We start from the raw sequence: 25,069 nt of genomic DNA, 5'->3' as shown, positions 1-25,069 counted from the left end.
CTTGATGATATACTTTGCAACAGCATTCCTTGTGGAAGGTCAAAGTGTTTCTAATGGCAAACAAGGGAAGAATTAAACAGAACTGCAGATGCTGGAAATCTAAAGTATAGTATGTGTTCTCAGACCCTGACTATACTCCTTATACACTCATGACTGTATGGCCAAATTCATCTCTAATTCCATCTAGAAGTCTGCAGACGACACAGCTATGGTAGGCCGAATCACAAACATTGCCGAAATGGAATACAGGAAGGATTAAGAGAACTTAGTAACATGGCGTCAGGACGATAACCTGTCCCTTAGGGTCAGCATGATGTAGGAGCTAGTTACTGACTTCAGGAAGCATGGTGGAGTACATAGCCCAATCAGCAATAATACTGCCGAAGTGGAAATGGTTGAGAGCTCCAAGTTCCTTGGCGTGAATATTACCAATGATCTTTCATGGACCAACCACATTGATGTGTCAACCAAGAAGGCAGATCAATGTCTCCATTTCCTGAGGAAATGGCATGCCTCCAGGGACTCTTACAAGCTTCTTCAAATGCACCAAAGGAAGTATACTGTCACGTTGTACAGCTTGGTTTGAGAACAACTCTGCCCAAGATCACAAGAAATTACAGGCAGTTGTAGATGTTGCCCAGTCCAGCACACAGACCAAACTCCCACCATTGAGTCCCATCTCCACTTCATACTGTCTCGGAAATGCAGCCAATATAATCAGTGATGTCCCACCCTGGTCATTCCTTTACTTTGCCATTGTCCAGCTGAAGGTACAGAGAAGGCTTGAAGGTGTGCACCACCAGACTCGGAAACAGCATTTTCCCCTCTGTTATCTGGCTTCTGAACAGTCCTTCCATAAGCTAGGGTACTGTCCGATTCCTCTCTCCCCCGTTGACATTGAACTTTGTCTAAGGAACTGAGGGCCACAATGGTGAGACCTATATTCTGCACTTTATCTTCCCCTTTACTCTATCTATTGTATTTGAGTTTGATGATTGTATTTATGTATGTTTAACTGATCTGTTTGGATAGCATGTACAACAAAGCTTTTCACTGTACCTCTGTACGTGTGACAAGAATAAACCTAAACCAAAAACAGAATGCTGAAAATCAGAATTAAAACAGAAAAATGTGGAAATACTCAGCAGGTCATGCCTTGTCTGTGGGAAGAGAAATAGGGTTAATATTTCAGATTGAAGTCCCTTCAGATGGTCTGAAATGCTAACTACTTCTCTTCCTAAACATGTGGCCTAATCTATTCAGTATTTCTAGAATTTTATGCTAGATTGATAGCAACCTTAACAACACACATGATCAAGATCAAGATCCTGCTGTCAAATTTCTTTCATATCAATGGTGAGTGTGAATATCCTCAGTATTATTCACTTCTCAAATTTTGGTACACAGTTATAGAATACAATCTATAAGAACACAATGGTGGATTCTTGAACATTAAGTTATACAGCATGGAAACAGACCTTTTAGTCCAGCTCGCCCATGCCGAGCAATGACGTCCCAAATAAGTTAGTGGCTCTTGCCCACTTTGGCTCCTATTTCATAAGATCATAAGTGATAGGAGTAGAATCTGGGCATTCGGCCTATCAAGTCTACTCTGCCATTCTATCATGACTGATCTATCTAACCCCATTCTCTCTGACACCCTATTTGTCTAAATCTTTCTTATCCATTTGCCTGTCTGTGTTTCTTTTAAATGTTATAGTACCTGCCTCAACTATGTTCTCCGGCATTTTGTTCCATGTACTCCCCACCCTCTGAGTGAAAAAGGTTGCCCCTCGTCTTCCTATTAAATCCTGTCTCTCTCACTTTAAACCTATGTCCTCCTGTTCTTGATTCCCCTAGTGTGTGTAAAGGACACTGTGCATTCACCCAGTCTATTCCTCTCATTATTTTATACGCGTCTATAAGATCATCTCTCAGCCTCCTGTGCTCCAAGGAATAAAGTCTGCCCAACCTCACCCAAGTCCAGCTATAATCTTTTAAAACTTCTCTGCACTCATTCAAGCTCTCGTGTACAAAGCCTTAATCATTACTGTGAAAAAATAAGCTTCATATCTTTCAATTTTATTTTTATATAGATTTTAACTGAACAAGTGTGCACTCAAGTTGTTCACAAGCCTCATCTGGAACCAGACTCAGCAGTAAAGATTCAAAATCCAAGTAGGTTGACATATTTCTTTACATCAGTTGGTGTCATCCATTGGAGGTATTTCTGGTGTGTTGCGAAGCAATGGATCTGGGAAATTAAATAAAAGGGAACACTACTTAGGTAGTGATAACTTCTCTTGCGAGATGTGGGAGATCAGGGTGGACAACAGTGCCCTGACAACTTGGTCTGCAGGATTGTGTCCAGTTGCAACACCTCTCTGACCACAGTGTCATTTGGATTCTGAGGAAGCATAAAGAAAGCAGTTGAAAGGGTAAGATCATTAGAGATATGGTCACACCAAAAGTTGAGCCATGAGTGATTGCCAGGAGCTGCAAGCAGATAGTCCAGGAGATTCCTGTAGTTGCTTCCATCTCAAACAAATACAGGTATACTGCCTGTGATACTAGACACAAATGCTGGATTAACTCAGCGGGATAGGCAGCATCTCTGGCGAGAAGGAATGGGCGACGTTTCGGGTTGAGACCCTTAAATTGACGTCTTGACCTGAAACGTCACCCATTCCTTCTCTCCAGAGATGCTGCCTGTCCTGCTGAGTTACAATAGACAATAGACAATAGGTGCAGTAGGCCATTCGGCCCTTCGAGCCAGTACCACCATTCAATATGATCATGGCTGATCATTCTTAATCAGTACCCCGTTCCTGCCTTCTCCCCATACTCCCTGACTCCACTATCCTTAAGAGCTCTATCTAGCTCTCTCTTGAATGCATTCAGAGAATTGGCCTCCACTACCTTCTGAGGCAGAGAATTCCACAGATTTACAACTCTCTGACTGAAAAAGATTTTCCTCATCTCCGTTCTAAATGGCCTACCCCTTATTCTTAAACTGTGGCCCCTGGTTCTGGACTCCCCCAACATTGGAAACATGTTTCCTGCCTCTAACGTGTCCAACCCCTTATTAATCTTATATGTTTCGATAAGATCCCCTCTCATCCTTCTAAATTCCAGTGTATATAAGCCCAGTTGCTCCAGTCTTTCAACATATGACAGTCCTGCCATTCCGGGAATTAACCTAGTAAACCTACGCTGCATGTCCTCAATAGCAAGAATATCCTTCCTCAAATTTGGAGACCAAAACTGCACACAGTACTCCAGGTGCGGTCTCACTAGGGCCCTGTACAACTGCAGAAAGACCTCTTTGCTTCTATACAGCTCCTCTTGTTATGAAGGCCAACATTGCATTGGCTTTCTTCACTGCCTGCTGTACCTGCATGCTTCCTTTCAGTGACTGATGCACTAGGACACCCAGATCTCGTTGTACGTCCCCTTTTCCTAACTTGACACCATTCAGATAATAATCTGCCTTCCTATTCTTACCACCAAAGTGGATAACCTCACACTTATCTACATTAAACTGCATCTGCCATGCATCCGCCCACTCACACAACCTGTCCAAGTCACCCTGCAACCACATAGCATCTTCCTCACAGTTCACACTACCACCCAGCTTTGTATCATCTGCAAATTTGCTAATGGTACTTTTAATCCCTTCATTCAAGTCATGAATGTATGTTGTAAATAGCTGCGGTCCCAGCACCGAGCCTTGCGGTATCCCACTAGTCACTGCCTGCCATTCTGAAAGGGACCCATTTATCCCCACTCTAGCATTTTGTGTCTACCTTCGATTTAAACTAGCATCTGCAGATTTTTCCTACACACACTGTGATACTATTAGGGGAGATGATCTCTCAGGGGAAAGCAACAGGAGCACCACGACTGGCTCTGTTATATGGCATGGAGGGTCAAAGAGTAAGTGAGAGTTTATGTGGTTTCTCAAGAGGTAATGATAGGGGACTCTTTAGTCAGGGGCGCAGTTCGGATTTCCACCGCAACGGGTAAGACACTGGGATGGTATGTTGTCGCCCTTGCGCCAGGAAAAAGGATGTCAATCAGTGTGCACATGACATTCTGAAAACGGAGCCTGTGAATTTACCCTGAGTTCCCAGTTGCCTATCTCTTTCATTCTCCACCCCATTCCCAATCTGTGCAATTTGTCAACACAAGGAACTGCAGATGCTGATTTTTAAAAAGATGCAAAGTGCTGGAGTAACTCAGCAGGTCAGGCAGCATGGATCGGTGATGTTTCGGGTCGGGACTGAAACGTGGCCTGTCCATTCCCTCCATAGATGTGGCTGACCCACTGAGGTACTCCAGCACTTTGTGTCAGACCTATCTATATGTGGCCTTCTATTAGGCCTGATATGAGCTTGAGATTTAACACACTGCACTCCATCTGCATGCACTGCAGGCGTGCAGACTGCATATGGATTTCCAAGCTGTTGCAGGGCTGCAGGCAGCTGTCCTTATTGCCAGCTGGAATTTTGCCACATTAAGCCAAAGAATAACATGTTCTAGTTAACACGTTGATATCTATTTTGTGAATCTTAGCTCGAGACAGTGTCCATTTTAAAACCATCAACGGCATTTAAAATCTAACATCATTATTACATTGAGATAGGCTTGCACTAAATTTCTTAATATCAACTTTAATCTTAAGAATGGCAGAAAGAGGGGGCTGCATATTTGGCATAACAGTAGAGCTGTTGCCTTGTGGTGCCAGAGACCTGGGTTTGATCCTGATCACGGGTGCTGTACAGATTTTGTACGTTCTCCCTGTGACCCTGGAACCCACACTCCAAAGATGTACAGCTTTGTAGGTTACTTGGTTTCAGTAAAAATTGTAAATTGTCCCGACTGTGTAGGATAGTGTTATTATACGGGGTGATTGCAGGTCGGTGCGGACTCAGTGGGCCAAAGAGCCTGTTTCATGTTGTATCTCTAAAGCCTAAAGTAAACTCTAAAAAATGAGATTTCAAATGCTTCCCAGATTATCTATTCCTTTAGAGCAACTTACCTCCGCAGGCATTATTAGGGGCGTTTGAACTGAAACCTTTACTCCGTTTCGCCTTGCACAGATCCTCCCTGGATATTTTCAGCATTTTCTTTCTTTATTTCAGATTTCAAGTACCTGCACTTTATTGATTTTCAAGTGGTGTTCTCATGTGGCTGCTACTTCTGTTCTTCTAGATGGTAGAGTTAGTAACTGCAGAGTTGGCAGGAATAAAGGTGGTGGACAGTATATCAACCATGCAGTCTGCTTTGTCCTGGGATAGTGTGGTGCTTAAATATCGAGCAAAAGAGGGAGCTAGTCATACATTTGTACACATCCCAGAAAATAGCAAGATAGATAGATAAAGTGTTTATTAATAGCTGACATTGAATGTGGCAGTAGATTGTAAACATGGTGCCAGTGGATTTTATTGATTGTAAAGGTGGTGGCAATTGGTGGCATTGATTGTAAAGGAGGTGAAGGCAGAACTATTCATCACATTTTAAAAATATACATATTTATTCTCTTATCAAGAGGGGGGAATGGCTGAATGTAGATCGAAGCATCTGACTGCCTAGCTGGCTATCGTGAAGCAAAGTGGATGTGGGTGTGGAGCAAGAATTGTTGCACAAGTGAGCAAACGTGCGTGATTAGACCTCCTGGCAGGGCTGGGGAAGATCAGATGGGTTAGTAATTCTGACCTGGATTATAGTGATGCACTTTCAAAGATTACTCGACGACCCCTGGACCTGTTGGGTTCCTAACCCCTTCTGCATTGGTCTAGCACCCTGCCCGTCCCCCAGAATATGTCAACCCCCCCCCCACATCCCCCTCCCCTGCAATGCACAGCAAGATCCCACGGTTTATACTTAAATAACCTTTGCATTTCAACCACAGCCTCAATCGGCTCCAAACCTCTCCTGCATTGGTCGAGCACCCTCCCCTCCACCACTCCAAGAGCGCACAGCAAGATCACAGGGTATATCCAAAGCTGTGGCGGCCGGGGAGTCTCCTCCGGGGCCAGGGACGGACAAGGGGGGGAAAGAATGGAGAGAGGGAGCCACTCACTCCGGCCCCGTGCTGCCATCGCAGCGGCCAGCAGTAGGAGAGCGACTGAAATGCGCTGCCCCATGTTTGTCCTGCTGGTAGACATCTTCTTTGACCTTTTCTCTGCTGCCGCGCTGCACCACAGGAGGAAGGTCAGGCGCGGGGCCCGCCGGGATGGGTGCCGGTCCTCCCGGTGCTGCTGCACAGGCACGCCGCCGCCGGGCCCAGCAACCCACCCCCTTTGTGATGCCATATTAGATCAAAATGGCTATCTCAAATTGGCGATCTCATATATGACCCGTTGGGTTCCCATTGTGAAGCCGAACACGGAAGTATTAGATCAAAATGGCGATCTCATCTTGTATATATATATATTCATTTTCCCGAAATACAGCTAAAATGGTACACGAGAGCGCAACAATTTGAACAAACCTTGATACTGCACACCACAGGCGAATGGTGAGTAAGGTGACCCTAAAATTGTTGTGCTTTCATGTACCGTTTTGGCTGGAGTTCGGGACATACATACATACATGTCTGAAGAAGGGTCTTGACCCGAAACATCACCCATTCCTTCTCTCCTGAGATGCTGCCTGATCTGCTGAGTTACTCCAGCATTTTGTGAATAAATACCTTTGATTTGTACCAGCATCTGCAGTTATTTTCTTACATTATTCATACATACATACATACATACATACATACATACATACATACATACATACATACATACATACATACATACATACATACATGATGAGAGTGTTAGTAATATATAGATAATTAAGGTTAGAGGGTTGAGGGATCACTGAGAGCCATTAGGGGACATGGCAATGTATGAGTGAGACTTTCAGTTAGGGCATGGTTATCAGTTTGGTTGGGTTGGTTATGCTTGACGTTATGCTTGGTTGATGATGTGACATCAAGCCAAAGAGTCTTGACATAATTGAGAGTGGGTAAGAGAGTCAAGAGTGTTTAATTGTCATATGCATCCCTCCCAACCCTTCCGAATTTGGCGGAAAATTTCCGCTTTCTTATTTCATTTCCTCCATTCGGATTTCGCCTCACATTTTTCTACAAAACATTCGGTAATTGCAATTTGTCAATTCGGCCGCTAGAGGTCGCTAAGGGTTCCGCGAGAAATACCCCGCACCCTGGAAGTCTCCCCGAAAATGTGGCACCTAGGCTGGGCAAGGCAGCCAATCTCGACCTCATCGGGATTTCCATGGCCGATTGGTGGGTTGAATTTGCAACCTGCGGCCGGGGCTCTGGAACTCCAGCCCAGCTGGAGCCAGCACATCTATCCCCATAGCCGACTTCCTTGGCCGGCTGGATAAACCAGCAAAGCTCTGGAACCAAGAGTGTCAGAAAATCAGTGGTGGAACTGTAATGAGTAAATATTAAATTTGTGCAAGATTATATAACTATATTAATTAATTAAGATGGGGTTAAAATATAAAACACAGCAAAACCAATTACCATCTTTTTGGGCTGATTATCAATTAATGTGTGAATTTACTTCAACAAGTAGTTCCGTATGCTTAGTCGAGTCGCATATAACAACTTTTCCTTCATAAGTTAGTCATACATTTTATGACCATTGTTCTTTTATTCAATACCAAGAGAATTGGGATGTGTAAGGAAAAAGCAAAATAGAAAAAACAAAACAAAACAATTTTTTCTTGGTGTTGCAAAAAGTATCTCTGTTCAATAACCTTTCAATAAATAGCAGAATATACTCATGATAGGCCTGACATTATACATGTAGTCCAAGAACTACAGACTGTTGGAAATAATAGTCGTTTTTCACACATGAATGTCACGGAACGCGTATGCGCATTTAGCGTGCATACTTTTTTTTAAACTGAAAAGTTGCATTAAGCGCCATATTATGAATTTTAATGTAAAATTCTGAATTTTGGACATCAAAATTATGAATTTGTAAAATCAAATGTTGGGAGGTCTGCATATGTACCGGCCATAGAACAATGAAATTCGTACATTCTGCAACTTAATGCAATGACACACAGTTAAATATATAATCAATAAGCTGAGAGTTGCAAATGCAGATTAGCCGAGGTATGAGCATAATTTAAAAATTTCCTCAACCAATGAAAGTGTTCATTCTTGATCCGGCTGTTGCATTCTAATTGTTAAACTGCCTTTGTCTTGCCTCTTATAAGATGTGCTGGATTCAACAATGTATGGGTTATGTTTTTTCAGCTTTTGTGTTTTCTGGGTAGTGTTTGTAGGTCCTTATTTCTGGTAAGTGGTTCATAGAAAACTTAAGACAACAATGCAGATTGCAGTGCACAGGTGAAGGAAACTAAAAACTAATGAAATTAATTTTTTGCTGCAAATGATACTGGAGATCAGGTTCATTATTACTCCTCTCACCGGTTTTGTCTTTGCTCCAGCATTATTAGAGAAGATCCTTAGTTGTTTTCAGGTGAAAGGATAGGGAGTTCTGCTTATAACATTGTGATGTTTTGTTAGAGACAAAAGGAACTGCAGATGCTACAAGCTTGGAGCACAACACAAAGTGCTGGATGAACTCCATGAATCAGGTAGCATCTATGAAGGGAATGAATAGATGACATTTTGATTCAGGACCTTCTTCAGATTCCATTACTTAAAAGTCTTCAGTAACAAAGTGTAAAGAAGGGACTTTCTTTCTTATTCATTCCATCCAGTGATACTGCCTGACCTGCAGAGTACTTTATTTTACCTGATGCAGGCCACTGATCCATTATAAATTGGGTCCAACCTCAAATGATACAGCACATGCAGATTCCTTCTCTGGATGTACATTCTGCTCAATGCTTGTCCATTTCAAGCAGGTGTATATCATCTCCTGATTATTTATATGCTTGCAATTTCATCTCCAACTTCTAACATCCTTTTTTTTAGTGATTCTCAAGGTAGTTGCCACTTTGTTGAAGAATTCAACCCCAAGCAATGAACTGATGGAAGTTCGGCGACTGTTTTTATCAGATATGATAAAACTGTTCAGTAATAGCCGGGAAAATAGAAGGTATGCTACCATCTATGGATACACGCTTACTTCTATCTCTGACATGTATATTTCAAGTGCTTGCATGAGAAACAAACTGTTATAGCTATCCAGAGAATAATTTATGTGGATTTTGTATGATTTCCAGCATTTTTTGTTAGGAATAAATATGATATATTTTTCAATATTTCATGTTTTCCATATTTTGTTGGTCACTTTTACTTTCTGTTTCTATTAATTCTGCATTTCCCTGCCATGAAGTAACAACATGGACTGGGTGTGTTAGGTAGTCTGTTTCTGTGTCACACGTTATGTATTTCTACTTGTCATAGGCACACAATAGAAATAAAAGAATATACAAAAAGTAATACCTAGGAAACATTGATGCCTGTATTGCGGTATTGTAGACAAAAAAGGTGCCGGTATGTACAATTAATAAACATACGTGTCACATGGCCGGAAAAGGTAATAATGATGTAACGTCACAAAAAAAGCACTGCCTATATTTATAGTTTCATAAAAAGTTATCGTATATTGTTTCTGTTATTATTTCAATCAATTTTGTAGATAGTTCAACAATATTATTAAAGTTAAGCAAGGTAATTTTTTCCCAGTGCTTTATTAAAACACTAAAAAGTGTTTTAATTGCTGAAGCAGAACATCTGAAGTTGAAGCAGAACGTCTGAAAGATTTATTTACTGCCCACACGTGTTAAACTTCAAGACATACTTATAGGTGAAATTTGTTGTAATCCAAAAGATATTATTTTCTTATATGTAACAACTTAATTGCTTGTGTGAGCTAAACGTGCTGATAACGTAACATCCTGTGGGCCACTTATTTTGTTGACAATTTTTTTCTCATGGTGCTCATTTTATGTTTTTTTTCAGATGCCTCTTGCAGTGTTCAGTCTGGCAAGACTGGATGTTCTCCCTTGGATATATAAATCCAAAGTGTTCAGATGAACAGAAAATTACTGAGATGGTGTATAACATTTTCCGCATCCTTCTATACCATGCCATTAAATATGAGTGGGGAGGCTGGCGTGTTTGGGTCGATACTCTGTCAATAGCACATTCCAAGGTAGGGTTTGTTCACTCATAGATTTTACCTCAGTGGTTAATGTCAGTTGTAACTAAAATATACATCAGTTTAGATTCTTTTATAAAGTGCAGTTTGTTGTCGTCATCATCATCATCATCATCATCATCAGTTAAATAATAAAAGTTGCAGGAGAGGTGAATCTCGAAGTCTTGTCTTCATTAGAACAGGAATCAATTTAAAAAAAAAATTTTTCTCTTTAATCTGATTTAGACCCATTAGGCTGAAATTGCTACCAAGCGCAATCTGCTACCCAAAGCTCGATACATTAAAGATGCTCAGAAATGTTAAAAAATAATTAAACAGTGAAAAAAACATAAATAATTAAAACAAAGTAACATCCCATTCTAACATTTTCTCTTTGCAGTTGTCAAATCTCCATTGAATCTCCAAAGTGGATTAATAAAAATAAAATAAATATAACAGGCAGTGTTGAAATATGTCCTCTAGGAAATTGTCAATACATTCACACTGTTGGCTTTGATTTATTTAGTTATCGGTAATACTGATTAATTTTCCTCAGTGGTTCATGAAGCCAGTTGCTAAAGCTCTATATTGTGCTTAGGCTTTGATCATATGGACAGGCCAGAAACAAAATTCCAATAATGAGGCTGACTTTACAAAAGTCCCGCTCACAAAATAATTGTCAGACCTAACATGGGGTATGATGAGCCATCAGCAGATTCCCTGGGGCGGGTTTGGATTTTTTTTGTACTTAAGTATGATTGAGTTTGAGTTAAGTTTATTCTACTCAAAGCTTTTGTTGCTTGCTAACCAGTCAGTGGAAAGGCAATACATAATTACAATTGGGCCATCCACAGTGTACAGATACATGATAATGGGAATAATGTGAATAACGTTTAATGCAAGATAAAGTCCAGCAAAGTCTGATCAAAGATAGTCTGAGGGTCTCCAATGAGGTAGATAGTGGCTCAAGACTGCTCTCTAGTTAGTGATAGGACGATTCAGTTGCCTGATAACAGTTGGGAAGAAACTGTCCCTGAATCTGGAGGTGTATGTTTTAACACTTCTGTACCTCTTGCTTGATGGGAGAGGGGAGAAGAGGGAGTGTCCGGGTTGTGACTTGTCCTGTGATTGAGATTGTGTATGGTAAGATTTTTACTGAACTGTGTGTAAAAAAGGGTTTTCACTGTATCTAGGTGCATGTGACAATAAAGTACCATCGAACCATTGATTTCTGCATTTGGACAGTCATATGCTGAAGGTCTGTGCTTTCTTGCAGTTACCCAGTTAAATGCCAGCAATTCGCAGTGGAGCAGCTGCCATTTACCAGAAAGAATGTGACCAATAACTTTCTGCAAAGTACTGCTATATTAGATTGGGATTTGTGAATGCATTACACTGGAAATATATGATACAAGATGATTTATTAAATCTTTGACATTTTCATGACATTTTCTCACCTGCAGGATCAGTGCAGGTGCAATGGCATGCCATTGAACCAACTGGTTATGGCGTGTTACATAAAGATTTATACTGATTAAATTCTAACATTCCCTGCTTACTTGGAGTTAGTGGCTAATTCTTTTCTAGCATTGTACGGCGGGTGAAGTGAGAAATTAGAACGAAAATTTAAAACCCTATTGCAATGAAAGATAGCTAATTGCAAATTAAGGAAGGTAGTATGAATTAATCTTATTTATCTTCTGGAATATTCAATAAATTGGAATATCAGTGTATACTCAATGATTGTGGTATTTATTTGATGATTTGTGGGATGTATAGAAAGATACGGACATTTGTTCCAACCATAATTAATTGTTTTACTTAGTTATTTAAATGTCATAATTTAACATCAATTCATAAACAGCTGCTATCAATCTAACTCAAACAGTGAGAATTTCTTCCAAGGTGTGAGCAATAAATTTAATCTTTTTTACTGAGCTCACTTCAATATTCTCTCTTAATTCTCAGAAATTGAGCCTTTGAAACTATCCTGCTGTTATCCAAAACTAATTGTAATTAATGCCTCATCTTCAGAGAAGTTTCAATGTATTGTTGAATGTTACACACATGAACAAGATCTCCTGTAGATATCGATGACAATTGGATTAATCGCTAGTTCTAACTAATTAGAACTTCACTGCACCATTTTTTAAACTATGCTATTAGAATTATTTTTAAATGAAGGAAACATTTTGAAATCAGATTTGTCAATAAGTACATTGCATAAAACAACCTAATAAGTATATATATTAACTTTTGTCTCAGTTGTATTATCTTTGGTCATTTATAATTTGACAGCAACTTTATGATATTACTTTTTTATGTAAAAACATAGAAATAGTATCAGGATTAGATAATTCAGCCTCTCATGCCTGTGCGAGACCTGACCAGTGCACAATATTCAGATGTGGTCCAACCAGGGGTTAAAATAATTGGAGAGGCCTCTTCCACTTGCATACTCTTTCAATAAAATCCACTGAACTACTTTCCATGCACAAGAGCAACCGGGTCTTTTGAACCACCAGCTTTGTACTCACCTTTAAAAATATTCTATTTTTTTCTATTAGTGTCAAGAACCTCACATTATTTTCCATCTTCTATGGCCTTGTCCATTTAGTGGACACTTTTCTGTGTCTTTCTTGCAGCCCACACTGCCACCTAGATTTGTATCATTGGCTAATTTGGATAGTTGTATTGCATGCCATCATCCAAATCATTGCAATCGACTATAAACTGCTGGACTTTCAGAATGACCTTTTTTGGCACCCCATAATTCACAGCTTCCCAACCTGATAATGGTAATTTCTTAGCTCCAATTGATTTTTTTTCTGTTATTTTCTTTTAAAACCAGTGTTTTTTTGCAAATGAATCCTCCAAAACCGTGCTTTGTGGGGGATTTTATTGTATCTCATACAAGCAAATTGTTTTGTTTTAACTTAGTGTGAAAGACTTTAAAGCTTTAGATATCTCTTAACTACAATAGATTGTAATTGACTTATCTATTTCTGAAGGTCACCTATGAAGCTCACAAAGAATATTTGGCCAAGATGTATGAAGAATATCAAAGACAAGAAGAAGAAAACATTAAAAAAGGGAAAAAAGGAAGCGTTAGTACAATCTCCGGCTTGTCATCTCAAGCAGTTGGATCTAAAGGAGGCATAGAGATCAGAGAAATCGAAGATGCTTGCCAGATTCAGAGCCCAGAGAGTGAAACAGACTACCCTGTCAATACAGACTCTAAAAATCTCTTAGTTGAAGCAAGAGTGTCTGGTAATGGAGCAGATAGTTCAGGCAGATCAACAGCTGGAGTTCATGTGGAGGTTCATGATCTCTTGGTGGATATCAAAGCTGAAAAGGTAGATGCCACTGAAGTGAAGCTGGATGATCTGGATCTGTCTCCTGAGACGTTGGTAGCTGCAGAGAGTTGTAATCTGGTGGAAGTAGAATCACTGTTGGACAACGTGTATACCTCTGCTGTTGAGAAACTTCAGAGCAATATTACCAGCAGCTCCATGTCACAACAAAGGGAACAAAGAGACAGTGGTCCTTTGATATCTTTAGTAGATGAAAAAGATGATGAGCCTGTTAATTGTGCCTCATTTAGTTTTGATAAAGCAACAAACCACCAAGAAAAGCTATTGCCTGAACTGCCATCTGCTGATAATCTTTCTGTTGCAAATGTATCAGAGAATCCAATTCACACTAGTGCAACCGATGACCTGGGGCTGTTGGCTCACATGACAAGTAATTCGGACAATACTAGTCCAAAACCTAAAACTGAAGATAAGAATTTTAAAATCTCAACCAATCTGGAAGAAATGTGTATCTTGACTGAAGCAGAAGGAATTGTTCCAAAAGTATACGCTGAAATGATTGGTCCACCAATTGATTCAGAACTATCTTTGAAAAAGTCTGTTGGTAATTTAGATGCTTCCAGCACAATATCTGACACTGACAAATCAGATGATGGAAAAGAAGCAGGGAAAGAAATTAAAAAGATTCAAACCACTGCAACAACCCAGGTATGATTCAAAAATAATCCTATTCCTATCTCCTCTTATTAATTATAGATGTTTTATAACAATTTTAATACAATTTATAATTAATATATGCAGGAAAATAACTGCAGATGCCGGTACAAATCGAAGGTATCACAAAAAGCTGGAGTAACTCAGCGGGTCAGGCAGCATCTCAGGAGAGAAGGAATGGGTGACGTTTCGGGTCGAAACCCTTCTTCAGACTGAACCATATAACTTATTTGTCAGAAATGTGTACACCTCTATTCCTTCGATGGATCAGTAGTGCGTGTTTCAATCTTTTGTCATGTCACCTGCAGTGTTTATAATCAAAATAATATTTTCATGACATCCAAAATTGCCTGCCTTCATCGGTCGTGGCATTGTGAAAAGAGTCAGGAAGTCACGATGCAGCTTGAGACCAACTTGCTGCTGGAATTCTGCCCACTGTGCAGAATGCCTCTTGGATATGGAGAGTCACCTCTCTTGCTCATCACATTGAGAAGATTCAAGTCCTGTGAATCCTGCCTGTGTCTGCAAGATCTGGACCTTTTATTTCCAAAAGCAACCCTGATGGCAATTGATATCAACTGTATAGTATTCACATTTTGCTTTCCCCATGTTGTGCATTAAGGCAAACAACCAATCCAAAGGCTATACTGTTCAGTGTGCAGTGATGTGAAATAAATAATTGTGTTAACTTAATTAATTCATATATGGTGAAGACTTGTCATTATCTGAGGTGTCTAATTAAACTTGCCAGATTTCAGAACATCCACTCCTTGCATTGTATTTAAAATTTAAAAAATCTAATTGCAGTTTCTGTAGCGTGACAAAAACATTAACTAAAATTGAATTTAATTGAATTGAATAAATTTTATTAACTAAGTATGTATACATACAAGGAATTTGCCTTGGTGCTTTGCTCGCAAGTAACAACATGATATACAGGAAAGAATTAAGAAAAAAACATTATAATTTAAACATGTGAGGAATGAAATAAAATACCAGAGCAAAAGGAGGCTACAGACTTGGTTGTTCAGTAAAGCTACTGCTCGTGGAAAAAAAGCTGTATTTATGTCTGGCTGTGGCGGCTGTGACAGACCGGAGGCTCCTTCCAGAGGGAAGTGCTTCAGAGTTTGTGGCCAGGGTGAGAGGGGTCAGAGATGATCTTACCCACTCACTTCCTGGCCCTTGCAGCGTGCAGTTTGTCGATGGGGGGAAGGTTGCAGCCAACAACCTTCTCGGCTGATCGAACGATGCGCTGCAGCCTCCGGATGTCGTGCTTGGTGGCTGAGCCAAACCAGACCACGATGGAGAAGGTGAGGACAGACTCAATGATGGCAGTATAAAACTGGACCATCATTGCCTGTGGCAGATTGTGTTTTCTCAGCTGCTGCAGGAAGTACATCCTCTGTTGGGCCTTTTTGACTGTGGAGTCCATGGTGGCCTCCCATTTAAAGTCCCTAGAAATGATGGTCCTAGGGAACAAATGACTCCACGGATGTGACTGTGGTGTTGTTGATGGTGAGTGGGGGAGGGGAGGGGGAGCTCTCCTAAAGTCTACAATCAAGTTTACAATCAATTCCACTCTTTAGAGCATTGAGCTCCAGGTTGATGTGATGGCACCAGGGCGCCAGCTGTGTCACTTCCTGTCTGTAGGCAGGTATCACAAAATGCTGGAGTAACTCAGCAGGTCAGGCAGCATCTTGGAGCGAAGGAATGGGTGACGTTTCGGGTCGAGACCTTCAGACTGATGTCGGGGGAGGCGGGACAAAGAAAGGATGTAGGTGGAGACACGAAGACAGTGGGAGAACTGTCAAGGAACTATCTAAAGTTAGAGAAGTCATTGTTCATACTGCTGGGCTGTACGCTGCCCAAGCGAAATATGTGGTGCTGTTCCTCCAATTTACGGTGGGCAAACACTGGGGAAAGATACACCACATCCACTGGCTCTCCCTTATCCATTCTACTTGTTACATCCTCAAAAAATTAGTCAAGATTAGTCAAGCATGATTTCCGCTTCATAAATCCATGCTGATTTTGACCAATCCTGTCACTGCTTTCTAAATGCGCTGCTATTACATCTTTAATGATCGACGCAGGCATCTTCCCCACTACCGATGTCAGGCTAACTGACATAATTCCCTGTTATCTCTCTCCCTCCTTTCTTAAAAAGTGGGGTTACATTAGCTACCCTCCAGTCCACAGGAACTGATCAAGAGACTATAGAACATTGGAAAATGATCACCAATGCATCCACGATTTCTACCTCTTTGAGTACTCTGGGATGCAGACCATCAGGCCTTGGGGATTTATCTGCCTTCATCAGGCCCTGGGGATTTATCCTTCTTTTCCTGCTCCCCCCCCCCCCTCCCCCAGGAAGGGTCCCGACCCGAAATGTTGCCTGTCCATTCCCTCCACAGAAGCTGCCTGACCTGCTGAGTTACTTTGTGTTTTGCTCAAGATTGCAGCATCTGCAGTTCCTTGTGCCTTTATGTTATGTTAGTTGAAAAGAATATAAATGTGTGCTATGAAATAGATTTTGCAGTTTCAGTGCTTTTGTCTTTAATTTTATACTTTATATCAAATGAATGCTGATAACAAGGTCTGATTTATTGCAAAGTTTTCTTCACTGTTACATATTTTGGATTGTAATATGTACAAATTGTGGCTTTCAATTTTTCTTGCTATAATAAAACCTTCCATGAAAATAAGTAGCCACTGTCACTGCTCCTCTTCACTGTTTATTTTTAATAACCAAATAGAAAATAAAAATTAGAATTTAAATATTTGTCTTTTGTATCTCATTGGCTAATAGGATGGATAGTAAACAAAGCTCTGAAGATTTTAAAAAATAATAATATTTCTTTAATTAAAGGCTGTTCAAGGGCGAGGAAGTGGATTACAAGAAAGGGATCTACGTGTGGATCTGGGTTTCCGAGGAATGCCGATGACCGAGGAACAGCGCCGGCAGTTTAGTCCAGGGCCACGCACCACAATGTTTCGCATCCCTGAATTTAAGTGGTCTCCAATGCATCAACGCCTGCTGACGGATCTGCTTTTTGCATTGGAAACGGATGTACATGTTTGGCGGAGGTGATGAAACTATTTTGCATAGAAAGCAGCAGAACAATTTAACATTACATACAAATGAATGAAGATATATTGCACACCCTTTCAGCATTCTTAACATGGCCTAAAACGATTTAGTTTTTGAAGTATACGGTTATTTAAGCAACGTGGCAGCCAATTTACTTAGAGCAAAGGCACACAGACAGCAAATGAATAACTAACAAGTTTAGTTTAGTTTCAAGATACAGCATGGAAACAGGCCCTTCCCACTGAGTCCATTGATCACCTGTTCATACCAGTTCTACTTTATCCCAGTTTCTTATTCACTTTCTACACATAAAGCTCTGAGTTACTCCAGCATTTTGTGTCTATCTTTGGTATAAACCAGCATCTGCAGTTCCTTCCTGCACATGTATTAATTATTAATTCCACCTTGCAGCACTTGGCCTGGAGCCTTCTATGCCGCAGATCACTGAGTCACATCTTAAGAAGGTATAAGGAACTGTGAATGCTGGAATCTTGAGCAGAACATGAAGTACTGGAGTAACTCAGTGGAGAGAAGGGTCCTGACTTGAAACGGCACCTTTCCATTCCCTCCACAGATGTTGTTTGGCCTATTGAGTTACTCCAGCACTTTGTGAGACATTTCTCAATGCTGTCAGTGTATTCCAGGAACTCACCATTCTCTGGTTGAAAGAGTTTCCCTTCAGATCTCTAATTAGTTCCTGACTTTCGGGTGATCATTAATCATGTCTCTCAGTATTTTTTCAAATAACTTCCCTGTGTGATGTTAGGTTTGCAGTTCTGTAATTACTGTGATTTCCTGCTGCCCTTTTTAAAAACGGAGACTAAATTTGCTCTCTGCCAGTCAGTTGTGGACATCAGTGATGATTTCATAATCTCAACCAGAGCCCCAGTTTACCTGTCACAGCAGCAAGTGATAATGTCTTCTGGACATGTTAATTTATCAATCTTTAAACCTGTGGGTATTGGGTACATCCTCTTTCGTACGGAGGCTCGCACTAGACACCCAAGATGTTGCAAATGCAAATGAGGAAAATTAATGAATAAAAATAGTAATTATTGATCTATCCATTGACCTGCCATTGGGAATATTCTTTACGGTTCATGGGATGTGACCTTTGCACGAGACCAACATTTGATATCCCTGAACAATGCCATGTTAGTACATTTCAGAGCTTATTAAAGACTCAAGCATGTTGGTGGGTCTGGAGACACGGGCTAGAACCAAGATTACATTCCCTGAAATGTACTGAATTTAATGGGCTTTTATAGAAATCCAATATATTTAAAATTATCAACACTAACTATTTCATGATTTTTATTCCAAATTCAATCACAAGTATTTAAATTGAATTTAACTTACCCACACACTCTGATGGGATTGGAACTTGTGTCTCTGGAGCAATTGTATGCATCTCTCTACTCTTGAACATGATACACCCACTCTTGGACATAATACCGTAATACATTTTTACCTGAAAACTACAAGCCTCCAAAAACTGAGACCTTATACGCCTGTAGAGGAACATGACTCGGAGAGGTTCATCTGTCGGGCATGTACTATGGACATAACTTCCTAGAATTGGTACTGACCAGTCATGTGTACTAAAATTCATTGGAAACCGTATTTGTGCTGTTCATGTTGGACGGCTTCGTACTGCAGCTAGTAAAGCTGCTGACTCGCAATGCCAGAGACCCGGGTTTCATCCTGACTTTGACTGCCATCTGTATGGAGTGACCATCTGGGTTACCTCCAGGTGCTCTGGTTTACTTCCACATCCCAAAGACGTGGGGGTTTGTAGGTTAATTGGCCTCTGTAAAATTGCCCCTAATGTTTAGGGAGCAGATCCGAAAGTGGGATAACATAGAATTACAGATGCTCCTTGACTTACGATGCTTCGACTTACGATGTTTCAACTTTATGATTGTGCAAAAGCGATACACATTCGGCACAGTAGAGTTGCTGCCTTACAGCAAATGCTGCGCCGGAGACCCGGATTCGATCCCGACAACAGGTGCTGTCTGCACGAATTTTGTACGTTCTCCCCATGACCTGCGTGGGTTTTCTCCGAGATCTTCGGTTTCCTCCTACACTCCAAAGACGTAAAGGTTTGTAGGTTAATTGGATTGGTAAAAATGTAAAAATTGTCCCTAGTGGGTATAGGATAGTGTTAATGTGCGGGGATCGCTGGTCGGCGTGGACCCGGTGGGCCGAAAGGGCCTGTTTCCGCGCTGTATCTCTAAACTAAACTAAACTAAACATTCAGTCGAAACCGTAGGTTAGGTGGCTATGATGTTTGGTTGGTTAGGTGTATTAAATGCATTTTCGACTCACAATATTTTCAATTTACAATGGGTTTATCGGAACATAACCCCATCATAAGTCGAAGAGCATGTAGTGTAAACGGGTGATCGATGGTTGGTGTAGACTTAGTGAGCTCAAGGGCATATTTTTGTGCTGTTATCTCAAAACCTAAACTATAACTAAATACTTCAATCAGAGTATTGAGTATAGAAGTTGGGACGTCATGTTGCAGTTATATAAGACGTTGGTGAGGCTGCATTTAGAGTATGGCATTCAGTTCTGGGCACCATGTTACAGAAAATATGTTGCTAAGTTGTAAAGGGTACACAGATGATTTACGAGGATGTTGGCAGGACTAGAAGGTCTGAGCAGTCTGGGACTCTATTCCTTGGAGAGCAGGAAGATGAGGGGTGATCTAATAAAGTGTTTAAAATCATGAGAAGAATAGATCAGGTAGACTATAGAGTCTATTGCCCATAGGGGAATCAAGACTCAGAGGACATAGGTTTAAGGTGAATAGGAATCAGGGGTAATTGTTTCACACAAATGATGGTGGATGTATGGAACAAGCTGCCAGAGGAGGTAGTTAAGGCATGGACTATTGCGACGTTTAAGAAACAATTAGTCAGGTACATGGATAGGGCAGGTTTGGGGGGATTTGAGCCAAATGCAGGCTGTGGGGGCTAGTGTAGATTGGCCATGTTGGTCGATATGGGCAAGTTGGGACGAAGGGCCTGTTTCTACGCTGTATGACTCGATGACTTCCAGCCAGAAAGCAGGAAAATACTTTACACAGTTGTCATTGAAAGATACATGTGTTGTGCTTCAAAGTAATCGGTACATAGAACTCCAAAGATAAATGCCTTTCATTGATAGAGCAAATTGCGCAGCCTCTCTGAAATTGTTCACAATTATAATTATTGCAATTGACCAAATTACCCCTAAGGTGTAGGGAGCGCAGTGTTGCCTCGTCTCCCTCATCCCCCTCCCTTTTTTCCTCCACTCTTTCCTCGGACCCAACTGGATTTGAACCCATTTCTCCGCTTCCCCCTCCCCCATCCCTTTGCACCTATTTTCCTTCCTCTGGCTTCTGACCTCCCATGGGTTCACAATTTACATCTCTTGTATTCTTATCTCATCCTTTTTGTCTTTGTCCAACCATCTGCCAATCAACTGCTTTATCCATGTTCTCCAGAGATGCAGCCTGACCTGCTGAAGTTCATGTTGCATTTTGTATCTTTTTTTGTAAACCAGCATCTGCAGTTCCTCTAAAGGTGAAAAGGTGGTTTGGTTTAAATTGGTGCATTAGGAAGAGATAATCCCGGTTGGCAGGTTGATCATCATTAATGCTGTCAAGCATCTTGTGATTAATATCTCTCCCTACACTAAATAATTGGCTTCCAGATTTAATCTGTGTCAATTCCCTCTACAAAATATTGCTATCACCTAGTGTTTTATAAGCACATTTGTGAAATGTATTTCTTTGATCAAGCTTATTCCTCCCTTTTTTTCTTTGGCGTTAGTCTGTTTTGTCTTTTCGTATTTCTGTCATAGGACATATTAATACTTTTAAGATCTGTACAAATGGATTATTATTATTAAAAATAATCAGGATAGTTATAGAAGTAAAGTAAGCTTCAAAAATACATTAGAAAGATGTGCATTAGAACAATTGCCCTCTGTATTTTGTTATCAGTAGCTTTGGGATCCCTTCTTAAACTGCACAAAATTCCACTTAGGACCATTGTCTACCTTAACTCATTGGGTAACCAAAACATATCTTCAATGATTTCATTCACCAGTTAAATCTAATCAATTACAGTGTTTTCAAGTGATTTTGTAACTTCATTCTAGCAACTATGAAGAACTAACTTTTTTATAATTTATGTTACAGTCATACTACAAAGTCGGTGATGGATTTTGTGAATAGCAATGAGAATATTATTTTTGTACACAATACAATTCACCTCATTTCTCAGATGGTAGACAACATCATCATTGCTTGTGGTGGAATTTTGCCTTTGTTGTCAGCGGCTACATCCCCCACGGTAAGCAATGCCGTCAATGTCTTTGACTTGAATTGAATTCAACAATCTTTTAGAAGTGCTGCAAATTTGATGAAATATTTATTCTGCATTGGGTGGATATCATTGTATTAAACGAAAGTAATTAAAGTTAAATATTTGTGTCATATTTTACAGCATTAACCAATATATAATTAAACCATTCTTTTCAGGTTATGATGTGCAGAAATATGCATATGATAAGAATATGAAATTACGTATTGAACAGCTGACAGATGTAGTCAACGTTATTATTTCAATATAAGTATAAAATGGGCAGATCAGCAGTTTAGCGAGAATAAAAACAAAGGGAATTTTATTAGTTTTGTCAGCGATGCAGATATTTGTGCGCAAATTTAGTTTTAGTTTAACCAAGGGAGAAGACCACTTCATTTAATTCTCAGGCGTTTTAATTATTTTAAATGATGTATGTCATGCACCTGGCTATTGTCAATTTTTTAAGCTCAGAGCAGAGGCCAGGGAATGGTGTGGGTGATTTTTGACAGTACAGTAGGGCAACAGTTGTTGTTTCTGAAAAGAGCCTTCGACCGACCTTTCCTTGGTAAATGCTGAATGTGTGAATTGGTTTTGCTGGCAGATTAGAGATGGCTGAATAGAGTGAAGGTGGCCTGACTATAGGGAAGGCTGTTCTCTTTGTGGAAGTAAGTTTCCAAGAGGCCATAATAAATTTGATGGAGCTTGAGCATTTCAAGAGGCAGCTGACTTGTTGTCGGAATATGTGCTGAAGCAGGTGAGCACAATACTTCTGGTGAAGAGTTTTTCAATGCAATTGTACGAGAATTTTAACAGATTGAGGAATTTTGCCAAAATAGATATCTACTGTCGTGCAAATTCTTCTTATTCCAATATAATGACCTCATTTTTTAAACTCTGCACAAATATTGACCTTTTCAATTAAATGTTTTTAATTGCTGATGTTATAATTGGGAGCCTTCTTCAGTCCTTCTTCTTTCTTTGTTAGGCAAGCCTTCAAGATTGAAGGAGATTTGCTTCCATTCTGATTTTTTGGGGATTCTAATCAAATCATAAAATTCTGATGAAGCGAATTAGATTGAATGCTTGTGGATGTTTGTCTTTTATGGGATGTTGAGATAGAGTTTGAGTTTAGCATATTGTCAAATGTACCGATATACAGTGAAAAACCTTTGTTGCGTGCTAACCAGTCAGCGGAAAGACAATAGATTATTACAATTGAGCCAACCACAGTGCACAGATACATGATAAAGGGAATAGTGTGAATTACGTTGAGTGCAAGATAATGCCAGTAAAGTCCGATCACAGATAGTCCGAGGGTCTCCACTGAGATAGATAGTAGCTCTGGACCACTCTCTGTTCAGTTGGCTGATAACAGCTGTGAAGAAACTGTCCCTGGGATCTCACTCTCAGGATTAAGAAATTGGATCTGAGATGAGGGAAATTTCTTCACTGAGGTGGGTGGTGAACCTGTGGGATTTTATAGTGCAGAAATGTGCAGAGGCCAAGTTGCTGTGAATATTTAAGCAGACAATTTTCTGCGCACAAATGTCATCAATAGTGTGGTGACAGAGCAAGAAATTGGTGTGAAGTAGATAATTAACTGAATTGAATGGCGGAACAAGTGCACGGGCTGAGATGTCTACTCTTGCTCCGATTATTCTATGTTATATTTTGACTGAATTAATTGAGAACTATGATTTTAGAATTCATGATTTTTACATTAATTAATTCTCTCATTTTCTTTTTGTTGCATTTTTGCTTATGACCCAGGGTTCTAAGGTAAGTACACCTACTCGTTGAGTTTAAATTAAGTTGAAAATCCATTGTATTGTTTTTATAATCACTTAATATTGGAACAGATATGATAGTATTCTTTAATGGTTCCCAAAATACTGTTAGGAGTATGTATGTCATTCCTGCAAATAGATTAATAATTTTTCATCCCCTTCATGAGATTGCAAATTTGGAAGCAGGAACTATAAATGAAAACAACAATGAAAAGGGAAACAAACATGTTGAATTTCAGCATGGACTATTTCTTATTTACCTCAGCAAAGATCCATAAAAACCCTTGTAATTCAGCATAAATATTTTCCTGAAATTTCTGAGAAACTTCCACTGAAATTATAGCAAATATTACGTATGAAAAAAAAGTTTAATGCTATTTGTAAATGTTCTATCTCTACAAAAATATTGTTTACAAAAATTTTTATTCTTGTAGATAGTCTCAGTCCACATTGGGTTTAGATTTATTATTGTCACATGTACTGAGGTACAATTAAAAGTTTTGTTTTGCATGCTATGCAATCTAATCATATAATACTATACATCAATACAATTAAGCCAAACTCAAGTGCATGGGGAAAAGGGGAAGGTGCAGTGCAGAATATATTTTGCAGCATTGTAGCGAATTACAAAATTAAATGAAAGATCAGTTGTCCTCATTATCCCATAAAGCAGAGAAAGTTTAGCTGTTTCAATTGTTACAGCTCGCAGAATCTGCCATACTTTACATTATTAAAATATTGACAATTTCAATCTTTACAATCTTAGTTATTACTTTTCAGAAAAATCATATAGCAGCAGTTTCTCTGAATTTGAATATCTTGAGGTGCAGAATGTGTCACACATGCTTTTAAAAAATGCCCTCAGCTTAGCAGCTTGAATTTTCAGAGAATACCCTGAACAGACTTTTATATCAGAAGGGAATCTTTGTAACAAATAGGAAAAAATATCTAAATTACATTTGAAAGTAAGAATATATAATTTTGTAGAATCCCCCTATGAAGCTTTTTCTGTATCATTCATTCTCCATTTTTATATGCACAGTCGTCCCCACGTTTCCTGTAATTTTATTGAAATCCTTTGCTTTCTTCAAAAGGCAAGTGCTGTGGATTCCAGAGCCTCAGTGGACAATGGGAGACTTCACAGCCCCGGTAAATCACTTGTAAGTTTAAAATTATATATGCTGCATATATATTTTGCAGAAAATAATGTGAGAATTGACCTTTTAACTCGGTTGATTTAAAAAGGTTGTTAAATATATTAAAAGTGGGCTTTTTTTGATAAATTCAAATGCACTATTTCTCATTGAAATTTTATTTTCCATGATTGATTTTCAATTGTGCTCTCTAAACTCTAGAATTTTACCAGGAATGATTTTATGTTCAATTAACATGGATATTTTCTGTGTTTTTTTTTAAAGACTGAACTGGAGAATATTGAGGCAACCCAAGGAATGTCAACAGAGACAGCAGTAACATTTTTAAATAGGCTAATGGCCATGGTTGATGTGTTGGTCTTTTCAAGCTCACTCAACTTCAGTGAGATCGAAGCAGAAAAGAATATGTCATCTGGAGGTTTAATGCGCCAGTGCCTGAGGCTTGGTGAGTCAGTGTATTCATGCATCAATGCAACAACATTTAAATATATCAGTTAAATCAT

At 39.6% G+C, this 25,069-nt stretch overlaps 1 protein-coding gene across 1 annotated transcript in view; it reads left to right on the top strand.

Annotated features, from left to right (window-relative positions):
- The window catches only part of nbeaa (neurobeachin a), a 449,617-nt gene that overhangs the window by 121,389 nt on the left and 303,159 nt on the right, over positions 1-25,069 (top strand). Inside the window, exons 19-26 of the mRNA XM_078403202.1 lie at positions 2,097-2,178; positions 8,975-9,098; positions 9,968-10,160; positions 13,157-14,167; positions 17,043-17,260; positions 21,460-21,613; positions 23,396-23,404; positions 24,831-25,011. Coding sequence (XP_078259328.1) covers positions 2,097-2,178; positions 8,975-9,098; positions 9,968-10,160; positions 13,157-14,167; positions 17,043-17,260; positions 21,460-21,613; positions 23,396-23,404; positions 24,831-25,011 — 1,972 coding nt within the window. The remainder of the gene's footprint in view (positions 1-2,096; positions 2,179-8,974; positions 9,099-9,967; positions 10,161-13,156; positions 14,168-17,042; positions 17,261-21,459; positions 21,614-23,395; positions 23,405-24,830; positions 25,012-25,069) is intronic.

The sequence above is a fragment of the Rhinoraja longicauda genome, chromosome 7 (assembly GCF_053455715.1).
Source record: "Rhinoraja longicauda isolate Sanriku21f chromosome 7, sRhiLon1.1, whole genome shotgun sequence".
NCBI lineage: Eukaryota > Metazoa > Chordata > Chondrichthyes > Rajiformes > Arhynchobatidae > Rhinoraja > Rhinoraja longicauda.
This window is presented reverse-complemented; position numbering and strand designations above follow the sequence as displayed.